This window comes from Phocoena phocoena, chromosome 12, assembly GCF_963924675.1.
Source record: "Phocoena phocoena chromosome 12, mPhoPho1.1, whole genome shotgun sequence".
Classification (NCBI taxonomy): Eukaryota; Metazoa; Chordata; class Mammalia; order Artiodactyla; family Phocoenidae; genus Phocoena; species Phocoena phocoena.
In genome coordinates this window covers 14087056-14109895 of record NC_089230.1, presented here as the reverse complement: position 1 = coordinate 14109895, position 22840 = coordinate 14087056, and the positions used below count along the sequence as shown (strand labels likewise).

The window sequence follows — 22840 nt, the reverse complement described above, 5'->3', positions numbered from 1 at the left end:
GAGAGTTTGTAGAAAGGAATAGACCCTTTTAAGCCTCAAGAAATATGACATTCACCCGCTCGAGGATTTGTTAAATCACCAGCAAGGGTGAACTAGTTTGTTGATCCAGTTGTAGGATTGTTGTAAGATGACTGTCCCACTGGCAGGCACTTCTTGTCCAAGAGAATGTAATTGGGTGTTGGTGACTCAGGCGAGGCTGGGAAGGCTCATCCATGACCGAATTAAAGACAACGAGGACTTCATTTGTATCCAATGCCGCACCGATCAGCATGAGACAGAGAAGAGACCCATGGGGAGGTGGGGAGACAGACTGTTTCTTTTATAAGTTGGAGAAGGGAAAACTGCAGGTCTGAGTAGCAGAACTGCTAAGAAATGGGAGAAAAGTGAGAACTTCACAGGCTAAACCTTGGTGTCTTATTTATTCCTCTTGGCTACAGAATGCCTGCCAGCAGGAGACTCATCACTAAGATATTACAGGGAAATGAAGCCAGGCAAGAAAAATATGTATTGCTTTTCTCCTCACCCCATAAATTTTGTTATTAATAAATCAGATTCTTATAGAACAGCCTGCCACAGCTGCCTCTAGAAACAAGGGTTTATCGGCCGAATTTTTATTAAAATGCACCGTAGTTTTATGAGTGAACATAATGCTTTTAAGTCAAAACGGATGTCATTGAGATCACACGGGATTGTGACTTACTCCACACTTGACCTGGACCTGGACACTTGGTTTTGTTGCTGGGATAAGGCAGCGTGATTTGACATGCAATTAAAGGTGTGGTAACCTGTGATTGATTTCCCTTTCTTGGCACTCCCTGTCTAAACTTTTGGGAAAATTCCAAAACAGTGCATTCCTATACGAAGGCTACCTCTTTGGTTGCTTCAGCTTCCAAAAGGGACATTTGTAAAGCAGTACAGCAACAAGTCAGAACAGGAACCAGACAATCCATTTTGAAATAAAATTTCACCAAAGTAAACTGGATAAATGATCAAATATTATCAAGGCAGATTATGGTTTTCCAATACGATCTGGTGAAGACAGAGATGAATACTCTCTCCGCACTTGCTGGCAGAATTCCTTTTAAAAATAATAACATATATGGGTTTTGTTTTCCAGATTGTAAACATAAATACATGCTAATTGCAGAGAAGAATCACTGTGTACTTCTGCAGTTGGTGTTTGTCAAGTGCCTTTCTGGCAGACGACGCCAGCTCAACAGGGCAGAAACGTGGGCTGTTGTAAACTTCTGGGCACACACTCTACGATGGAACAGGCATGACCAGGCAGAGATGACAGCATATTAATTAAGTTTTCTCCTGTCATAGAACTTCAGCTGCTCCCTTCCATCATTGCTGAGTTCTTATTGTCACAGCAGATAGGAACCTAGCTCTGGGGCCTGGGAAGAAGCATGAAGACTGGGCGGGGGTAGCATGGTTGGCCACCATGGGGGGCTCTGTTTACTCTTATGCCAATGGAATAATTAGAGCGGATACCACTGGAGTCCTAGTTTAGGAGGAAAGGGGGGAAATGCGCTCTTTGCATCCACGGGAGGAAACACTGCTCATCTGTACACAAGTTTACTCATCAAGACAATTAGCTCACCATGGTTAATCACCCCAAAGGAGCCTAGTGTTAAGAAAACTTGCCAGTTTATTTGAATTTGGGTGCTGGCAGATGACACCATGGGATATTATGGCTCCTCTTGAGTACTGCAGTCTATTGAGAGGTTGATAGATAGGCCACTGGGCTGGAGGAGAAGGACCAAGTTAGTTGGTATACAGCACTTGGGACAACTGAGGTTAACTGGTGGTGGTGACAGTAGCCTGGTAGAAAAGTTAATAATTAACTACTTTCAAGGAAAACTGAATTAACCAGTCTTGTCTGGATCATGTACACGACCTTCTCCCCACTACTAACAGATTTATTCCAAAGTTATGTAAGATAATGGAAACAAAACTTAACGATATGGGGAGGGGACAGAGGAATCAAGTCATAAAATCAGACCATAGGGTACTTAGGGTACATAGCTGGATCAGGAGATTGAATGTGGAAAGACTGATCCTAACTTACTTCTTTTATTTAGCAATTTATTGAAGACTTTTGTTACTTAAATTGATCACATAAAGTGAGTTGCCTTACCAGAAAGACCGATTTCAAACACTGCTATAATAAAATTCCAACAACTGGAATTCCAAGATGTTTTAATATATCAAACTTGTGTTATTAATATATTCAATATGATTCTAGGTCCTACCGACTCATTTATGTATTCCACTGCCATGTCTGTTGAAGTCTAGTAGGTAATTATGTCTGCTGGTAAACAAGACATATAATTTCTGCCTTCATGTGGTTTGTAATTGAGTAGTCTTTGATATTTTGTTGTGACTGTTGTATGTCTTTAATAGGAGACGCTTATAATTTTAACTTGTGTTAAACACTGACCATAACTAACACTCTCTTTCTCTCTCTCTCTTTCTCCATCTCCCTCTCTCTATATATTTTAGGAAAAGATAAAAAGCTACAACAGGGTTAAATTTATGTGCCCAGTTACAAAGCTTATTCTACATCCTGAAAACTTTTTAAGCAGCAAAGATATAATCTTTGTAGTTTCAATTTATAGGTCGGTGTCTCTGACAGCCTTAAATTTTCCTCTTGACCAGCTCCATGGTCTTCTCCATACACAATGCAATCATGAATGTAGAATTATACTTTGACGCAAGCTCTTGGGTAGGATGACTCAGCTGTTCTCCTTCAACATAGCGGCGTGAATGGCAGTGACTAGTTATTCCAAACAATCAAGAAGCAGTATAAAATTAATTTTCATATTATATAAAAGCACTTCTCGCTCAGTGTTTTGCCCTTGACTTTTAAGAACTAAACTTTTCATTTTAGATCAGTTTTACATTTACAGAACTATTGCCAGGATAGTACAGAGAGATCTCGGATGCCCCACACCCAGTTTCCTCTGTGGGTAACATCTCATACTACTGTATGGTACTTTCATCACCATGAATGAACCAATATTGATATTTTATCATTAACTGAAGTCGGTTATTGTTCAGATATCCTAAGCTATTACCCAATACTTTTCATCTGTTCTGGGATCCCATCAGGATATATTATATTAAGTATTCATGTTGTCTTAGGCTCCCCTTGATGGTGACAGTTTCTGAGGTTTTCTTTGTTTTTGATGACCTTGCCAGTTTTGAGTATTACTGGTCAGATATTTGGTGGAATGTCTCTCAGTTTGGATTTGTCTGATGTTTTTCTCATGGTTAGACTGGGGTTAATGAGTTCTGGGAGGGAGACCAGAAACGTGAAGTGTCATTGTCATCACATCATATCAAGGGTACATAGAATCAATCAATATGACTTATCAGTATTGATGTTGACCTTGGCAACCTTACTTGAGGCAGGATTTGTTAGGTTTCTGTACTGTAAGGTTGTTCTTTTCTTCTCCTTTTTCACACAGTTAGCTTTGGAAGGAAGTGCTTATGTGCAGCCTATACTTAAGGAATGGGGGGTTACGCCTTAAGGCTGGAGTACCTACATAAATTAGTTGGAGTTGCTATTCTCAGTTAATTTATTTATTCAGTCATTTATATCAGTATAGACTCATGGATATTTATGTTTTGGGATACAATCCAATTCTTATTTATTTTGCGGCTCATGTTGTCCCAGCTTTGGCACTGGGAGCTTTATGAGTTGGCTCCTGTATTCTTTTGACATACACATCATTGAGCGATTTTTTTTTTTTTTGAGCACGTTCTTCCTTTTAGTTCAGACTCATCTTGTATATTTCCTTCCCCAGTCCTAGAATCAGCCATTTCTCCATGGAGTCATGGTTCTCTTATTGGAAACCAAGATCTGAGCAGTAGATGTACTTTCTGTTCCTGGGATATTGTTACTTCTAGGACCTCTAAGCTGACAGTGCGAGGAGATATATGTGTTTATACTGGCCCATGTATATACACATATTTATAAATATTTTTATTTATATATCTTTATACAACTCAACATCTGTATCTGTCTTAAGCTAAACATGAATACACACTGATGTCTCCAACTCTTGCCATTACAGCATGGATCATTCTAGTCTTCTCTTACTTACAAGTCACTTCTTTCTGCAACAGTGTGAAACCTGGCTCCCATTATGTGCCATTCATTTACTTAATTATTTAATTCCAATATACCTAAGAGTGGTTTCACAATTCTTATAACCTTTAAAGGCAAAAGGGGCTATACACAAACACGGTACTCTAGTTGATAAAGTTATAACAGTTAAGCGTCTTTTTATGGCCCAGAATGGGGTCTGTCTCAGTGAATGTTCCATTGGAACTCGAGAATAATGTGTATTCATCTGTTATTTGATGGAGTCTTCTATAAATGTCAATTAGATCAAGTTGATTGATAGTATTTTTGAAGTCAATTCCATTCATATTGATTTTCTGCTTACTTAAGTAATCAGTTATGGACAGGGAGATAATGATGTTTCCAACTATAATAGCAGATCTATTTTGCTTTCCACTTCTAACCTTATTGCCTCCCAACAGAAATATCTTTAAAAAATGGATATAATGTATGAAACAACTGTTTTTAAACCTTGGATATCAGGCAGTGTGGGGCAGTGTTTCTTGAGAAAGGGAAAATAGATGAGGTGAGCCCTACTGTTGCTCCAACTTCCTGCCTGGAGAGAAATTCGAGGCCATAGCCAGGGAGGGGGAACTCAGGTGTAATTAAACACAGAAATTAGTACATGATGGTTATCCAATGAGTGACACAAGAAAAGAAAAAGATGAAAGAAAAGCTACAAGAATGAAGGAGGTAGAGCCACTAGAGTGGAGTGGGGTCCAAAATTGACTATGGAGGAAATGAGATTTTACTTGGGATTTGGTGGCCAATATAAGAGGAGTGGAAATTGTACAAGGTGGTGATGTTGGAAAGTATTATAAAAAGTGGCAAGGCCAACACTGTTTCATAAAAAAGTAAAGGTTTGTGGAGGGGATTTGTAAAGATAGATTTGAAAAGTACTTTGGGATTATTTGTGGAAATTCATGAGCCAGTGTAGTGTTGGATTTTATTCAGTGGGTTAGTGGCTTTTTAAATTTAAAATACAACCAGTAAACTCTTTTAAAAATGAGTTATTTCCCTAATCCCAGTACAATATATATATATATATATATATATATATATATATATATAAAACAACTGCTTTAGACAAATGGGGGGAACAGGGCAAGCAGAAGCCCTAATTGTACCCCTACTGCTTAGAATTGCCAAGAGTCTTCAGAGCACAAACAACTGCTGTAGCTAAGGAGGTCTTTGAGAGCTTTAGATGGACAATACATAACAGGATAAAATAGGTGTGTAATGGAGATTATTCAATTGCCAGTTGATTTGATTGGAAGGAAGATTGAAGGTAGGCAGGGAGACAGATTAGCGGCTGCTGCATCAATCTAGGCAAAAAGGGAGAAGTGTGTGAACCAGGAAGGTGGCAGTAAAGATAGAGTGAAAGGGAGTAAAGGAAGAGATATGTGAGTAGATACAGGTTGGGGTGATTTGCTGGATGTGAAAGGAGGGAGAGGAAGAGCATTAAGTAGCTTTAAATGAACTGGATAATTCATCACCGCAAAGTGGATCATTGATGTACCATCATCGATGATGCACTTAGAGGCTAGGATAATATTAATAATAATCTATAATTACATAATTCACCTGGGTTGAAATCTCTGTGCTGCTCTTGGTATGACCTTGGTCATGATAGTTATTCTAAACTTCTTTTTTTCTGTTAAATGGGGACTATACCAGTGCCTACCTTACAAGGTTCATTTCTAGTATTTGAAGGGAAGCATTAGAATTGATGCAGGGAAGTTTCTCTGGTGCAAGTTTCATTAGTTCTTACCTTTATTTAATTCTTAACTAATCAGCACTCCTGTTTTCTTCAACATGTTGAATTAAAAAGCTTTTAGGGTATTTCTCTGCCTGGGTTTTTAATACCTCATGAATAATGTGGAATTATTGAAAAACAAAAGAAAGGTGATTATGCAAATGTTTGAAATATTTAATAATACATTAAAGTAGTCTTGGGAAATTGGAGAAATAACTTTACTGAAGTTATAGTAGCTTTTTGTAGAGGCAAAGGGTACTAAGAAGAAAAAAGATCATTTCAGAAAAAGAAAATTTAAAAAGCAGAATGCATTAGAAGCAAATAAGCCAATGAATTCTATTAATTGATGAATATTCAGATAGCATATTCATTTTTCCTAAGATATAATGACCAAGCCAAAGAGTTTAAAGAATTTAAAAAAAAGGATGATTAAATAAACTCAAGTATTAGAAGCAGTCTTTCAAAACTCCTAGTTTGATGCATTAGGACAGATCTTTTTATTTTAGGGCCAGGACATAATTGTTTAAGCAGTGGATATGTCCCCAGCCCCTTTCTCCCTGCCAGGGCTCAGCCCCTACACTACCTTACCACAGACCTCCCCAAGCCCAGGCAGCCTTAGAGAGATTCCTGAGGGATCTTAGAGAGTCCCCTGGGCATCATCTCTCTCCCTTTTGTTCTCATTCCAGTGGTCTGTGCTTATTGGTTTAATAAATTCCCTGAAATTAACACTTCCTAGTGGATTAGACCTTGGTTTGAGGATTAGAGGATTTGAGGATTAGACCTCAAATTCACATTGAGTATTATGAAGCAGAGGTTCTATACTCCGCTTCTAAATCCTTACCACAGTGCGACAGGGTATTAGAGAAGGCTCAACCCAAGGGCATAAAATTCAAAGTGGTGGCATTTCACATGTGTGGTGGGCTTGCTTGATGAGAGAGAGTTTGTTTCTCAAGCCTGAGGGTAATCACTGAATTATTGTAAGCTTATGAAATTTTCAAAGGAATGTAGAGAAATTTGCTGTGATACAACTCTTGTCTAATCAGTGACACAACTTGAGAGCTAATAACGTTTGTACACTAGCATATCCGTTACATGACATCTGCATTGCGCTGCTAAATATTGTGCTCAACCATTCTGGGAAATGACATTTTGGGGAGCTGAATGACAATACATCTTGTTTATATGGCGTTACAAGCCAAAGTCCTACTTGTTACAGAGAAACATCTTGACTGTCAAGAGGCTGCCTGTTTAATATTTGCATGATCTAAGCTAATTGTTTTTCTTCCCCCCTGCTTTGTGAACTTTTGTTCGGGTACCAAAATAGTTAAAATAATTTAGACAAAGGAAATTGAGCTTAAGTAAAATACTTACCCGTCTACGTTGTCTGGAAAAATTCTTGGTAGGGAGCATAGAATGAGTTTTTTAATTTATCTTTGGATTTCAATTATGCATGCCACTCCTATACCCCATCACTGTATATAATTAGGAACTGGCTGTATATTCCATAGTGACACAGGCTGTAATTATTGGTTGTGATCTGCAATTCTCATTTAGCCTAGGTTAAGATAGTAGAAGTTGGGCCATTTTTCACCTGTTCCACTCAATTCCAGTTTGATTTTTTTTTGAACTACTATGAAATATGCAATATCATCACTGGTAGTGACACTGATATGTCACTACTTATATGGCAATTACTGCTTACAAGTAGAAATGGTTGCTTTCCTCGTTGAGCTGTGCCCTGGCATCCTATCACATGCAGTCGGCCACACAGTATGTACAACTTGCTATTTTTGTTCTGTCTGTATATTTTATAGAGGCTTTGACATTTGAAAAATATGGAACATTGAGGGGTAAATTTAAGAAAATATTTGTTAATGCTAATTGAATCTACCTTACCCTATTTGACGATTGATGATTTTATAAATATTTAGCTCTTTCCTCCGTCTCTCTGGTTGTGTTTTCTTGTTCTGCATTCCAAGCCTGTGGACATTTTTGTCTTGTGTTCAACAACGTGAATCAAATATTTGAGACTCAAAGTGGTGTGGTGATTCAACTCACTGCTGTAAGTAGTGCTATACCTAAACCATTTGAGTAGTCAGCTTTGAAATTTCTCCAAGAGAGGAAATCTCATGAATCGGCTCAAATGTAACTTTGTCTCCTAGAGAAGCCTTCTTTGTCTCCTCCGATTAGCACCTCCCCCTCCCTTCCATAGTGTTTTGGGCAGCTAATGCATTCATTCCACAAATAACAGAATAAATTTTGATTCATGGCTTTCTCCCTCCAAGCTGAAAACCTGATGGAGGGTAACATGATCTTTGTTTCCCACTGCATCATCTGTGAATATACTTTGTAAGTATTGAACAAATTTTTACGAAAAGAGCAAATACTTTGGTAAACAGTTTTTTATAACTGTCACTCCTAGAACCTGAATTGCGTTTAAAATTCTTCTTCTGGAGATCAGATTGTCTGTAGTATGATTGCTGGGAACTTTTAAAGTGGGTGGTAATACTATGTTTTGTTTTGCTTCATTAACCGTCGATCTACTTGTCTTAGTTTTGGAACTCTTTTAAAATGAAGGTAAACTACAGTTATAACATAAAGTTTCATTTTTAAAGAGTTAAAATGTATGTGTATAGTCATAACTTGATTACTCAGGTAACTTGCTTTCATCTTACTGTAAACAATGTCACCTTTAACCATTTCTTCTTTATTCAAGTCACTTGCTTCTATCTTTCCATGTAGATCTAATATTAAAAGATTTTATTGGAATGCTGCAGCTTTCCAATAAGATCTGTCCACATTCTCTATCTCTTTATAAAGTTATAGAGTAGGGGAGCAAAGAGTATTTGAGTTATACTCCGTTTAATATTGAAGAACAATGCATTTTTTTCACCCTAGTTCCCACCCAAAGTAGGTAAATAACTAACAATCAGAATCATCCTCTCAAAATTCTGACCTCAGAATTTCCTAAGAAATGTGAACCTGTAGGAATTCTTTGCTTCCGATCTTCTTTTCCTGTTTTTCATTCCAAGGCCACTGGTCTTACATTCTAAATGGAAGAACAGAGAGTCCTACAATCTCAGGATGGAAAGTATATTGAAGGTCACGTAGTGCAAATACTGGGTAATTGAATGCCTTTGGTAACACCCCTGTAAAGTCTTCGTCTAGCCTATTCTTGGAAACCTCCAGTGATCTAACACATCCTTTCCTGCGGCAGCAAATTCTATCTTTGTTGTCAGCTTTGACTCCTACAAACTGATTCCTTGCAGTGAGCTCTAACTACTCATAGTTTCCACATATTTTTTCTATTTTACCCTTTGGGCTCAGAAAGAGCAAGTTGAACCCATCTATCTCTCTTAGTCAGTTTGGGGTGTTATAACAGAAATACTATAGACTTCATAGATTAAACAGCAAACATTTATTTCTCACAGTTCGGGAGGTTGGGAAGTCCAAGCTTGACAGCACATCTGGTGTCTGATGAGTGCCTGCTTCCCGGCTTGTAGGCAGCTGTCTTCTCATATCCTAACAGGGTGGAGAAAGTAAGCTGGCCCCCTGGCCTCTACTTATAAGGGCACTAATCCCATTCATGAAGGCTCTACCCTCGTTACCTAATGACCTCCCAAAGGCCCCACCTCTGAATACCATCACATTGGGGATTAGATTTCAACATATGAATCTGGGGGGGGGGCACAAACCTTCAGACCATAATGCCATTTTGTATAGTATAGCCCATGTGAAGGTGACACTCATGTTTCCTCGAAGTCTTTTTTTCTCTTGGCTAACCCCTTTCAGTTCCTCAGTGGTTCTCCATGTGACCTATGTCACATCTCCTCCCCATCCTAGTTCCTCTGAATGGATTTGTTTTGCTTGTCTCTGCAGCATCCAGTACTGTGTGATGCTCCAGGTGTGCTCTGATGAGCTGAGAGTAGGCTGTATTACCTTCCCCAGTTCAGATATTATACTCTCGTTAGCATATCTAGCAGCGAAAGAGTTGAAATGTCTGACTGTGGACAACAATTGGTCAGAAACAACGATTCTTCTCATTTTATTTCTTTACTATGTTACTTCTAGGTATCCTTATATGTGTCGACTTTGTTGGATACACTTTTAAAACTGTTAACTGGAAAAAAAAAACCTTCATTTCAGAGCTCGGATCATCTTGCATCATACTTAATAGAGAATGGTCTCAGACAAGTTCATTAACCTTTCTAAAGCAGCGGTTTTGTAGTATTTACCTTACAAGAGTATCGTGAGGACTAAATTAGTTGTGAAATGCTCACATGTAAAGTGTATATTAAAGTGTTTAAGCACATGGTGAGTGCTCAGTGCATGTTAGTGATAATAATCTTTACAATTGTTACTTATTCCAAGAGTTCTGGGAAATGCTTATTTTAATACTGAACAAATAGGAAGGGTTGTGGCTTCATTATATTTTTAGTATCATCTAACATATCTAATCTAGACCTAAAAGAATACAAGCTATACATAAAAAATTCACCACCGCACATTTGTTCAAACACCTTGACAAATTAGAACGAAATAGAACAAAGTTCTGACATTAGTTCTTCATTTCGAGTAAGAGAACAGGTAATATGTTATAAAGAATGTTGACTTCTCATGTCTTTAATATGAAAAATAATTGTATAAACTTTTTACCAAAATGATTATTTCTTTTATATAAATCTAAGAACTGCTGCTATCTGCCATATTTTGAAAAGATTACGGTTTTTGAAACTATGGAAGCTAGTGATCATTTTTGTCCTTTAAAATATTTGTTTCTGCTGATACATTTCAGCACCACAGCCTGGCCTTTTCCAGGTTAAGATGCTGAGCCAAACCTCAGAGTCTCTGCAAAAGAGAGTGGAGTCTCCCCTGCCCTATAATTTAGTTAGTGGGAACCACAGCTGGTAAATCTTTGGGGGGAAACTATTTTCAACTATTTAAAAACTTTTGTATCAGGAAAATAGAAATACATTTGTGTCAGTCTTAGAACCAAGTAAACAAGTTGAGGATTGTGGGTCAATTCCTCAGGTGGTGAGGTACAGTTTAGTAGCAATGAAAGACTGACCGAACACCTATAGGATCCAGAGGCTGTCAGATACGTTTTGGATAAATCATTCCTCTTTAGTGTCTTCCATAAAGAGGTATAGTTGGATGATAAGGATGTTTATTAAATGCTTTTTTAAAGACGCCTTTTTAATTTACTGTTGAAAGAATATTCATAGCAGAAGCAATCTTTGATATAAGCCATATTTCAAGAATAATTATTATCGTGTCCTTTTTACAGCAGCTCTTACACACACACACACACACACACACACACCCCAATGGCTTGTTAGACCAGCTTGTACTGGCTCACAAAAGCTTACTGTTAACTTTTCAGGAGTTTTGTATGATGCTTAATCTCAGACAACTAGCTTGAAATTTGCCACGGAAATGGGAGTAGTTACACCATGGAAATTGGTGAATGCTACAAATCAAAGCCTTTTTTTTTTTCTCATGGACAGCTGGTTGTTAAACGCCTACCAGCACAACTGTGCCCCAAACTCTTTCCTCAAATAGAATAAAGCGTTGTTAGCATTGAAGATGATTTTAGTGTGAAAGTTTATATGAGAAAAAGAATAAACTTTTTTTTTCCCGTATGTTCTCAGGGATACGGAAAGACCGCAGAGGAGGGAGAATGTTGAAGCACAAGCGCCAGAGAGATGATGGGGAGGGCAGGAACGAAGCGGAGCCCTCTGGAGACAGGAGATCTGCCAACCTTTGGCCGAGCCCACTCTTGATTAAACACACTAAGAAGAACAGCCCCGTCTTGTCCCTGACAGCCGATCAGATGATCAGTGCCTTGCTGGAGGCTGAGCCCCCCATAATCTACTCCGAATACGATCCTACCAGACCCTTCAGTGAGGCTTCAATGATGGGCTTGCTGACCAGCCTTGCAGACAGGGAGCTGGTCCACATGATCAACTGGGCAAAGAGGGTGCCAGGTAAGAACACAAAGTTCGACTGTTTTTTTCAGAGCCATTAACTATTCTTGAACTGGTTGCGGTATCATGGGAGAAACAGTGGGAAAAAATAGTTTGTTATCTGATTGGTTTCAAGGTTACATCAGAATTGGTTAAAATTTTTCAGTATCCCTACATTGTAATTCTCCTGGAAGTTAGGATATAATCTTTTTTTTTTTTTTTTTTGCGGTACGGGGGCCTCGCACTGCTGTGGCCTCTCCTGTTGCGGAGCACAGGCTCCGGACGCACAGGCTCAGCGGCCATGGCTCACGGGCCCAGCCACTCCGCGGCATGTGGGACCCTCCCGGACCGGGGCACGAACCCGCGTCCCCTGCATCGGCAGGCGGACTCTCAACCACTGCGCCACCAGGGAAGCCCAGGATATAATCTTTTGAAATCAAAATCTAGATGATGAAAGTCTTTAATCTGACATTTTTAACCCACCGGTATTCACCAAAAAATTGGGGGTGGACTCTAGGTAATAAATGCATTTAATATTATATGTTCACAGTGGCAGAAATTTTTAACACTAAGTGATCTATGCCCTATAAATTTTTAATATTGAGGATTTTTCTTCAAAACACCTAAATTATGAATCATCAATCTTTTTTTTTTTTTTTTTTTTACTGAATGCCACTTATTCATTCAACTGTCTAGTCTTAATATTGTAGGACAAAGGTAATACAATAGAAAAATAAATTAAGTTCTCATCCCTGAGAGGAGCTTGTAGAAAGATGACAGTGGCTGAAGTGATACTTGGTCCTTCAGTTGATACTCTCAGAACTGGTGTTCCTGTAAAACTTGACTGTTGCTCTTGTTGTTCAGGGAGAAGAACTCTAGTTATTATGGAAACAAGACTAGAAAATGACCTCTTCCATGCCCCATCATATCCATTCAGGAGCTAACGTAGATGAACCAAGGCAAGAGGAAGTTAAATCTTTTTTTCTGGGCTTATAGATCAAACGAGTAATGAATTTGGACAGCGATTGTCTTGTCTGCTCTCTTTTAATAGATTAAGTTAATTATTACCTATGAAGCAGGGGACTTTTTTTTATTAAACTAAATAAATGTGGAGTTTTGTACTTGCATTTTAGAGATCTATTATAGGCCAAGAAAAACATGTATCTGGCCTTAGATACTGGTTCATGTATTTGCATTTCTTAACATATGAACATGTGGTCCTTTGAATAAGGAGCCAGCAATGTTGTGATCCAAACTTGGTAGAGGGCATCTATTTAGGTAGCAGAGGTTGGGTTACATGGAAACATGGGGATTAACAGGCATATTTAGATTTCAGACTCAGTCCAACTGGCAAATAAAAATTCCCAGCCATCTTTGGAATTAGGAGTTTTAATGAGCACTTACCTACCTTAGCATTCCCATGTGAAGCAGATCCATAAGTAAATATTGGAATTTACATGTAATGTGGTTATAGGTTTTATCTTTATATTTATTATTGCCTTTGTTTAAAAAAATACTTTGGGAGAAGAGGAAAAAACAAACGAACAACTAAGGGTCATATCCCTGAGAGCCAACTCTAGTTACTATTAAGTTTTATTGTCCTATAAGCGTATATTTTCCTGAATGAAGTTTTGGTAATACTAGTTCTAGAATACTGTTGAAGTCAAGTATATATTTTTCATACTTATCAGTAGACTTCCATCATGACATTTTTATAATTATAAAACTTTGAAGGGCATTTGAAACAATGAGAACTAAATTCAAATACATTACCAGTGGATGAAAATGTCATGGCAATAATCTTCTGAATTTAGGAATAAAATGGAGCTGGAAATCAAGGGAAGGAAAATATTACGTCCATGGTTAGCCATCCCATTGTTAAACGCAGAACTAAACAAATTTATGATAATGTGATGTGTAGCAAAACCACCCTATAACTTGATTATATTAGTTTAAAAGGCCTGAATGATTCCAAAATCCTTGGACCAAACTGTATCTTGTTACTTGATGGTTTAAAAAAATAATAATTATAAAGGCAAAAATGAAATTATATATATGCTATTGGAATATAGCTGTTGTAAATCAAAAGCCTAGTAGTCTGACCAAGCAGAATAAAAAGAGTCATTGATTTTAAAAAGATGAAAAATGAGGGAAGAAAAAAATGTCCTCTGGAATCTTTGAAGATGATTGTCAAGCTTCTCAGAAATTTGACAAAGTCACATTTTGAAAAGCTTTTTTGTATCCAAATACTCTCTGTCATTAAAAACATAGTTCACACCGAAAATCTAATATAGACAATATTACATTTATATGGTCACAGTTTGAGAATAATAATAATTTAATATAGAGGGAATAGAAAACATCATTAGTAAGAAGGGCAGTAAGAAAGCAGTTGTAGAAGTACCTGGAATTAGCTGTATGATACAAAAACCTGCGTAGAACATTTGGATATCCTCAGATGGCTATCAGTATAACAGAGATTGTGAATTGATTTCATTTTTTAAAAATTTCAGCATTAATGGAGTATAATTGACAAAATTATATTTAAAGTGTACATTATGGTAATTTGATATACTTAGACATTATAAAAGGATTCCCTACAGCTAGTTGATTAAACATCCATCACCTCACACATTTACTTTTTTTTTTCTGATGAGAGCATTTAAGTTCTACTTTCTTAGCAAATCCATTATACAATACAGCGTTTTGAATTATAATCACCATGTCTTATATTAGCTCCTCAGATCTTTTTCATGTTATAGCTGAAAGTTTATACTCTAACCAACCTCTCCCTATTTGTCCCATCCTCTAAACCCTGGATACCACTTTTCTCTACTCTCTTTTTGTGAATTTGACTTTTTTTTTTTAGATTCCATATATAAGTGATACCATGCAATGTTAATCTTTTTCTGACTGGATTATTTCACGTAGCATAATACCCTCAAGGTCCATCCATGTTGCCACAGATGGCAGGATTTCCTTCTTTCCTGTAGCTGAATAATATTCCATTATATATCTATGTAGATATAGATTTTTTGTTTTGTTTTCTTTTTTTGGTGGTACACGGACCTCTCAATGTTGTGGCCTCTCCCGTTGCGGAGCACAGGCTCCGGACACGCAGGCTCATCGGCCATGGCTCATGGGCCCAGCCGCTCCGCGGCATGCGGGATCTTCACAGACCGGGGCACGAACCCGTGTCCCCTGCATCGGCAGGCGGACTCTCAACCACTGCGCCACCAGGGAAGCCCGTCTATGTAGATATAGATTTATCAGATCTTCCTTATCCATTCATCTGTTGATGGTCACTTGGTTCATTTCCATATATTGGATATCTTGGCTATTCGAATAATGCTGAAATGAATGGGACTACAGATATCTCTTTGATATCCTGTTTTCAATTCCTTTGGATATACACCCAGAAATGGGATTGCTGGATCTTATGGTAATTCTACATTATTTGGGGGGGGGGGGACTCTTTACTGTTTTCCACAGTGGTTGCACAAGATTACAATCTTACCAACAGTATACAGGATTCCCTTTTCTCCACATCCTCACCAACAGTTATTATCCGTTGTCTTTTTGATGATAGCCAACTTAACAGGTGTGAGGTGATATCTCATTGTGGTTTTGATTTGTATTTCCCTGATGATTGGTTGAGGATATTTTTATGTACCCATTGGCATTTGTATATCTTCTTTGGAAAAATGTATATTCAGTTCCTCTGCCCATTTTTTAATCATAGGGGTTTTTTTTCTTTTTTTTTTTTTTTGCTATATGTGCTCTTCATATTAACCCTTTATCAGATACATGATTTGCAAATATTTTCTCTCATTTGGTAAGCTGCCTTTTTGTTTTGTTGATGATTTCCTTTGCTATGCAAAAACTTCTTAATGAAGTCTCACTTGTTTATTTTTGCTTTTGTTGCCTTTGCTTTTGGTGTCAAATCCAAAAAAAACTATTGCGAAGATTGATGTCAAGGAGCTTTTTCCCTATGTTTTCTGCTAGGAGTTTTATAGTTTCAGGTCTTACATTCATGTCCTTAATCCATTTTGAATTGATTTTGTGTGTGTATGTGTGTGAGTGGTGTAGATAGGGGTCCAGTTTCATTCTCTTGCATGTGAATATCCGGTTTTCCTAACATATTTTGAAGACACTATCCTGTTGCTATTGAGTATTCTTGATTCTCTTGTCAAATATTAGTTGACTGTATATGCATGGGTTAATTTCTGGGCTCTCTATTCTGTTCCCTTGATCTACTTTTTTTTTTTTTAATGCCAATACCATGCTGTTTTGATTACTATAGCTTTGTAATATAGTTTGAAATCAGGAAATGTGACACTGGTGCCTACAGCTTTGTTTTTCTTTCTCATGATTGCTTTGGCTATTTGGGATCTTTTGTGGTTCCATAAAATTTTAGGATTTTTTAAATGCTTTTGTAAAAAATGCTATTGAGACTTTGATGGGAATTTCATTGAACCTGCAGATTGTTTTTGGTAGTGTGGACAGTTTAACAGTATTATTTTTTCCAGTCCATGAGCATAGAATATTTTTCTATCTCTTTGTACCATCTTCAGTTTCTTTCATCAATGTCTTATAGTTTTCAGTGTTCAAATCTTTCACCTCCTTGGCTAAATTTATTTCTAGGTATTTTATTCTTTTTAATGCAGTTGTAAATAGGATCATTTCATTCATTTGTCTTTTTGATAGTTTGTTGTTCGTATATAGAAATGCAACTGCTTTTTGCATATTGCTTTTGTATCTGCAACCTTACTGAATTTATTCTAATAGTTTTTTGGTGGAGTCTTTAGGATTTTCTATGTTTGATGTCATGTCATCTGCAAATAGAGACAATTTTACTTCTTCCTTTTCAATTTGGATGCCTTTTTTTTCTTTTTCTTACCTAGTTACTGTGGTTAGGACTCCCAGTACTATGTTGATTAGGAGTGGTGAGACAGGGTACTCTTGTCTTGTTCTTGATCTTAGAGGAAAAACTTTCAATTTCTCACTGTTTAGTATGATGTTAGCTGTGGGCTTTTTATGTATGCCCTTTATTATGTTGAGGTATGTTTCCTCTACACCCACTTTGTTGAGAGTTTTTATCATGAATGGATGTTGAATTTTGCAAATGCTTTTGCTACATCTATTGAGATGATCATATGGTTTTTATCCTTCATTTTGTTAATGTTGTGTGTTGATTGATTTGTGGATGTTGAACCATCCTTTAATCCCTGGAATAAGTCTCACTTGATCATGGTGTGTGATTCGTTTAATGTATTGTTGAATTTGCTTTGCTAATATTTTGTTGAGAATTTTTGCATCTATGTTCACCAGGGATACTGACCTGTAATTTTCTTTTCTTGTAGTGTCCTTGTCTGGTTTTGGTATCAGGGTAATGATGGATTTATAAAATGATTTTGGAAGTGTTTCCTCTTCTAATTTTTGGAACAGTTTGAAATTCTTCTTTAAGTGTTTGGTAGAATCCACCAGTGAAGCAATCTGGTCCTAGATTCGTCTTTGTTGGGATGTTTTTGATTACTGATTAGATTTCCTTACTAGTAATGGTCTGTTTGGATTTTCTGTTTTCATGATTCAGCCTTGGTAGCTTGTGTATTTCCAGGAATTTAACAGTTTCTTCTTGTTTCCAATTTGTTGACATATAATGATTCATAGTAGTTTCTTATGATCCTTTGTATTTGTGTTATCAGTTATAATGTCTCCTCTTTCATTTCTGATTTTATTTATTTGCGATCTTTTTTTAATTTCTCTTGGTAAATCTAGCTAAAGGTTTGTCTATTTTGTTTATCTTTTCAAAAAAACAGTTCTTAGTTTCAAAGATCTATTCTGTTGTCTTTTTAATCTTGATTTCATATTTCCACTCTAATCTTTGCTATTTACTTCCTTCTACCAGGTTTTGGCTTACTTTGTTCTTCTTTTATATTTCCTTAGATGTAAAACTGGTTGTTAATTTGAGCTCCTTTTTTTCTCAATGTAATGAGTGCTTTCCTTTTTTCTTAATGCAGCTGTAAACTTCCTTGTTAGAATGCTTTGCTGTATTTTGTAAGTTTTGGTATATTTTATTTCAGTTTTCATCTGTGTCAAGGTATTTTTTGATTTTTCTTTGACCCATTTGTTTTTCAGTAGCATGTTGTTTAATTTCCAAATATTTGTGAATTTTAAAGTTTTCTTCTTGTACTTGATTTCTAGTTTCATACCATTGTGGTTGGAAAAGATACTTTATATGATTTCAATCTTCTTAAATTTATTGTCTTATTTAGTGTTCTAACATATGACCTATCCTGGAGAGTGTTCCATGTGTGCTTGAGAAAAATGTGTTTTCTGCTGCTATTAGATGAAAAGTCTGTTAAGTCCATCTGGTCTAATACATAGTTTAAGTCCAATATTTCCCTTATTGATTTTCTGTGTGGGTGATCTACACATTGTTGAAAGTGGGGTATTGAATTTCCCTACTATTGTTATATTGCTGTCTATTTCTCTTTTCAGGTCTGTTAATATTTGTTTCATGTGTTTAGGTGCTCCTATTTTGGGTGCATAATTATTTGCAAATATTATATTGTCTACTGGATTGACCCCTTTATCATTATATAATGACTTTTTTGTCTCTTATTAAAGTCTTTTGCTTGAATTCTATTTTGTCTGAGATAAGTATAGCTATCCCACTTTCTTTTCGTTTCCATTTGCATGGAGTATCTTTTTTCCATTCTTTCACTTTCTATCTATGTGTTTCCTTAAACCCAAAGTGAGTATCTTGTAAGTAGCATACAGTTGGATCTTGTTTTCTGATCCATTCATTCACTCTATGTCTTTTCATTGGAGAATTTAGTCCATTTACAGTTAAAGTAATTATTGATAGGTGTTTACTTATTGCCATTTTGTTGATTTTTTTCTGGCTGTTTGTAATTTCCCTGTTTCTTTTTTCTTCTCTTGCTCTTTTCCTTTGTGGTTTGATGACTTTCTTTAGTGGTATGTTTAGATTCCTTTCTCATTATCTTTTGTGTATCTATTATAGGTTTTTGCTTTGTAGCTACCATGAAGCTTACATACAATAACTTATATTTATAAGTCTATTTTAAGTTGATAACAACTTCTAAAGCTCTATAGTTTGACTTTCCTTCCATGTTTTATGTTTGATGTCACAATTTACATTTTTACTACTTTTCATACTAGATCTATAAGTTAATTACCCACCATCATTACAACATTAGAGTATTCTGAATTTAACTCTATATTTACCTAATTAGTGAGATTTATACTTTCTTTTTTTTATTGAAGGATAGTTGATTTACAGTGTTTCTGGTGTAAAGAGATTCAGTTGTGTGTGCATGAGTGTAAATTCTTTTTCAGATTCTTTTCCATTATAGGTTATTATAAGATATTGAATATAGTTCCCTGTGCTATACAGTAGGTCCTTGTTGTTTACCTATTTTATAGATTTATATGTTCATATGTTTTTCTGTTACAATTAGCATCCTTTCATTAAGCTTGAAGAAGTATCTTTAACATTTCTTGTAAGTCTAATCTAGTGGTGATGAACTCCCTCAGCTTTTGCTTATCTGGTAAAGTGCTGATCTCTCCTTCAACTCTGAAGGACAACTTTGTTGGGTAGAGTATTCTTAGTTGGTGGTTTTTTTTTTTTTTTTTTTCTTCATCACTTTGAATATATGATGTGACTCCCTTTTGCCCTGGAAAGTTTCTGCTGAAATACTGCTGATAGTCTTATCTATTGATAGCCTTGTATGTAACAAGTTGTTTTTCTCTTGGTGCATTTAAGATTATCTCCTTGTTTTTAACTTTTGACACTTTAATTTTAATGTGTCTTGGTATAGGCCTCTTTGGGTTCATCTTATTTGAAACTCTCTGAGCATCCTGGATCTGGATGTTTGTTTTTTTCTCCAGTTTAGGGAAGTTTTCAGCTATTATATTTTTAGCTTTCTACTCCTTTCAGTTTCTCTTGTACTGACCTTTTCTGGGACCACTGTGATGTGACTGTTGGTTTTCTTGATGTTGTCCTTTTATAAGTTCCTTAAGCTGTCTTCACTCTTTTTCATGCTTTTTCCTTTTCACTCCTCTGATTGGATGAATTCCACTACCCTGTTTTTGAATTGCTGGTCCTTTCTTCTGCTTGAACCCTTCTATTGAACTTTTGAAGTGCAGTTATTGTATTCTTCAGTACTGTAATTTCTGTTTGATACTTTCTTATATTTTCTATGTCTTTAGTGAATTTCTCACTGTGTTCATGCCTTGTTCTTCTGACCTTGGTGAGCGTCTTTGTGACCATTACTTTCAACCCTTTGTTAGGTAAATCACTTATCTACATTTCATTAAAGTCTATTTCTGAGGTTTTATCTTGTACTTTTGTTTGGAACATATTCCTCTGTTTTTTCACTTTCCTTGACTCTCTGTATTGGTTTCTGTGCTTTAGATAAAACAGCCACCTCTTCCAGTCTTGACAGAGTGGTTTCATGTTGGAGATGAACCTTACTATTCAGCCCAGCCTGAGCTCTTGGTTGTCTCTCAGACCTCTGTGATCTTCCAAGGTGAATTCTTTGTTCTTAGAGGCTCCCAATAGTTGAGGGTATGCCAAGACCTGTCAGTATCCTAAAGGGGAGGATCTCAGTGAGCATGTAGATACAGGCTGATTGGTAGCTGGACCCTCAGGTAACAGCTTTTAAAGTATACAAATAGATCCGTTTTAGGGGAAGACTGGGTGATGGGATTTTCTGTTTGCTTCCTCTGTGCTGACCCTTGGCAGGATAGCCCCTTAAGAACATTTGTTTGTTAAAAGCCTGTGGGGCTGGCAAGTGCAAGCTTTGCTGGCCACTAGAGCCAGGTGATCAAGGGATGTATTCCTTAGGTGGCATCTGCAAAAGCTAGGGTACCAAACGTGTGTACAAGCTCCTTCCAGGGAGATATTGGCAATTTGGAGCAGCCTACAGGGAGAATGCAGAGATCGTGTCTCCTGCTTTCCCAGTCTCTGGGGAGAATCAGTCAGTCCCTAGACTGTGCTAAATTAGAAACCTGACTCTCAGGTAGCAGCTTTTAAAGTATGCAGATGGACCTTTTTCAGGGAAACACTGGGAAATGCCTGTATCTGTTTGCTTCTTTTGTGCTGGACCCTGGGAAGATAGTGAGTCCATTAAGAACAATTTGCTTGCTCTAGTATTATGGGTGTGGTTGATGTAAGCCCTGTTGGCTTCCAGAGCAATGTGCTTTGGGGGCCTACTCCTGGGGTATTAGATGTTGGGACCAAACCCTTCCCTTCCCAGGTAGAAGCTGAGAGTTGTGAGTTCCCTTCTGATTTTATGGCATTGTGCCAGGGTTTGGGGGTGGAGTTTCAGTGAGACTGTGTCTCAGCCTTTCCTACCCATTTCAATAAGGGTATTTTCTCATTTGCCTAAAGTGAAGGAACCATTCGGCTAGTCTCTGGATTTCTTTTAGGGGAAATCACTCTGTTTGTAGGGGAGATTTGGTATGCCTGTGGGAGTTTTGAGTTCAGAGGTCTCCTATGTCTCCACCTTGGACCATAACCCCCAGTTGACTTCATTTTGCCTGATGAATTTTAATAAAAATAATCAGTTCAATGGACTATTCTAATAGTTCTAGAAGTACATTTTTACTAACAGAGTATTATCAGAATTTTCAGATGTTGGTGATTGTAAGTTGAATTTTCCTTTCTCTTAATTATCTAGGGCATATTTTTTGACTTGTAATATCTCTCTTAATTATCTAGGGCATATTTTTTGACTTGTAATATGTCTCTACTCAGACTCAAGACGTGAAGAGCATTATGATAAAATGCATACATATCATATAAGTATGATAATCAAGTTCCCATCTGTAAAGTACTTATAGCTGACCTGGCTTAAGATCACATCACGACATTAATTATTTTCCCTCTGCAATTTAAAAACAATAGCAGCAAGGAGAATGATAAAACCTACCTACGCCACTCTGACAAGTGATGCTTTTTTAAAACAGGTGTTACATATCTGCTTTTTGATATCTAGCTATAGAGAAGGATTTTTCTCTTTATTGTTTGTATGAAATTTGTTAATCTTTAAGAAGCACTTTATATAATCTATCCATGGATGGAGAGTTAGTTTTAAAAGAGATTGTTAAATCTTAATTCATCATTATCCTATACACAGTGACACTTGTCAACAAGTGTAACATCATTATCTGAAGGTCAGAAAGGAAAAAACTTATGACTGCCAAGTTGTTATATTTTTAATTTCTGCATCATTGATTGGCTGATTCTCATTTTTCAGTGTTAATCAAGTACATTCGATTTTTTCCCCCAGAAGCTGAATTGCATCAGGAAACCGTTAATTTGATTTATTAAAAATTATGCCTTTTCCAAAATTCACTATAATTTTATATACCTCAAGGGCAATTTCATACTTCAAGTTTGTGTTCTAGTTCTGTCTAATGGATATTTGGACAAATATCTAGCTCTGGGCTCTTCATTGCCCTTTAAAGGCTGAAAGGTAGAAGCTTGGCAGTCTCACTGAGCCCCAGGCACATCTGGGTGGGTCATGAGTGTGCTGAAGTTGCTGGCCCAGGAAGAAGAATAAAGGGGACATATGTTCACAGTTAAGCTCATGGGAAACATACTACCTTATCCACTTCTTCATTCTTTCAGTGGCAAACTAGGTGGACTTCCTCCTTCTCCTTTCCTGCCTAGGTCACTCTGTACTCAACACCAGACGAGTCCCCTCTTCCTTCTGAGCCCCCCGACTCCCCATCGTTTTACTGTGGGTTCCTTTCTTGCTGTTTGGCCCCAGGGAGAGGGGAGAGGTTCACTTTTTCTGAGCATGCCCCCCACCAACCCCAAGCTCATGTTTCTCTGGAGCTTCTTGTGTTATCTCTGAGACTTCATGGTTGTCTTAGCCGTTCCAGGGCTCAAGGCTGCTTCTGATGCTCTGTTCACCAGGAATCCAGTAATCACCTTCCTGGACTCTAACATTC

General features: G+C 37.1%; 1 protein-coding gene across 1 annotated transcript in view; it reads left to right on the top strand.

Annotated features, from left to right (window-relative positions):
* ESR1 (estrogen receptor 1) overlaps positions 1-22840 on the top strand; it is a 246892-nt gene that overhangs the window by 88891 nt on the left and 135161 nt on the right. Inside the window, exon 5 of the mRNA XM_065888506.1 lies at positions 11540-11875. Coding sequence (XP_065744578.1) covers positions 11540-11875 — 336 coding nt within the window. The remainder of the gene's footprint in view (positions 1-11539; positions 11876-22840) is intronic.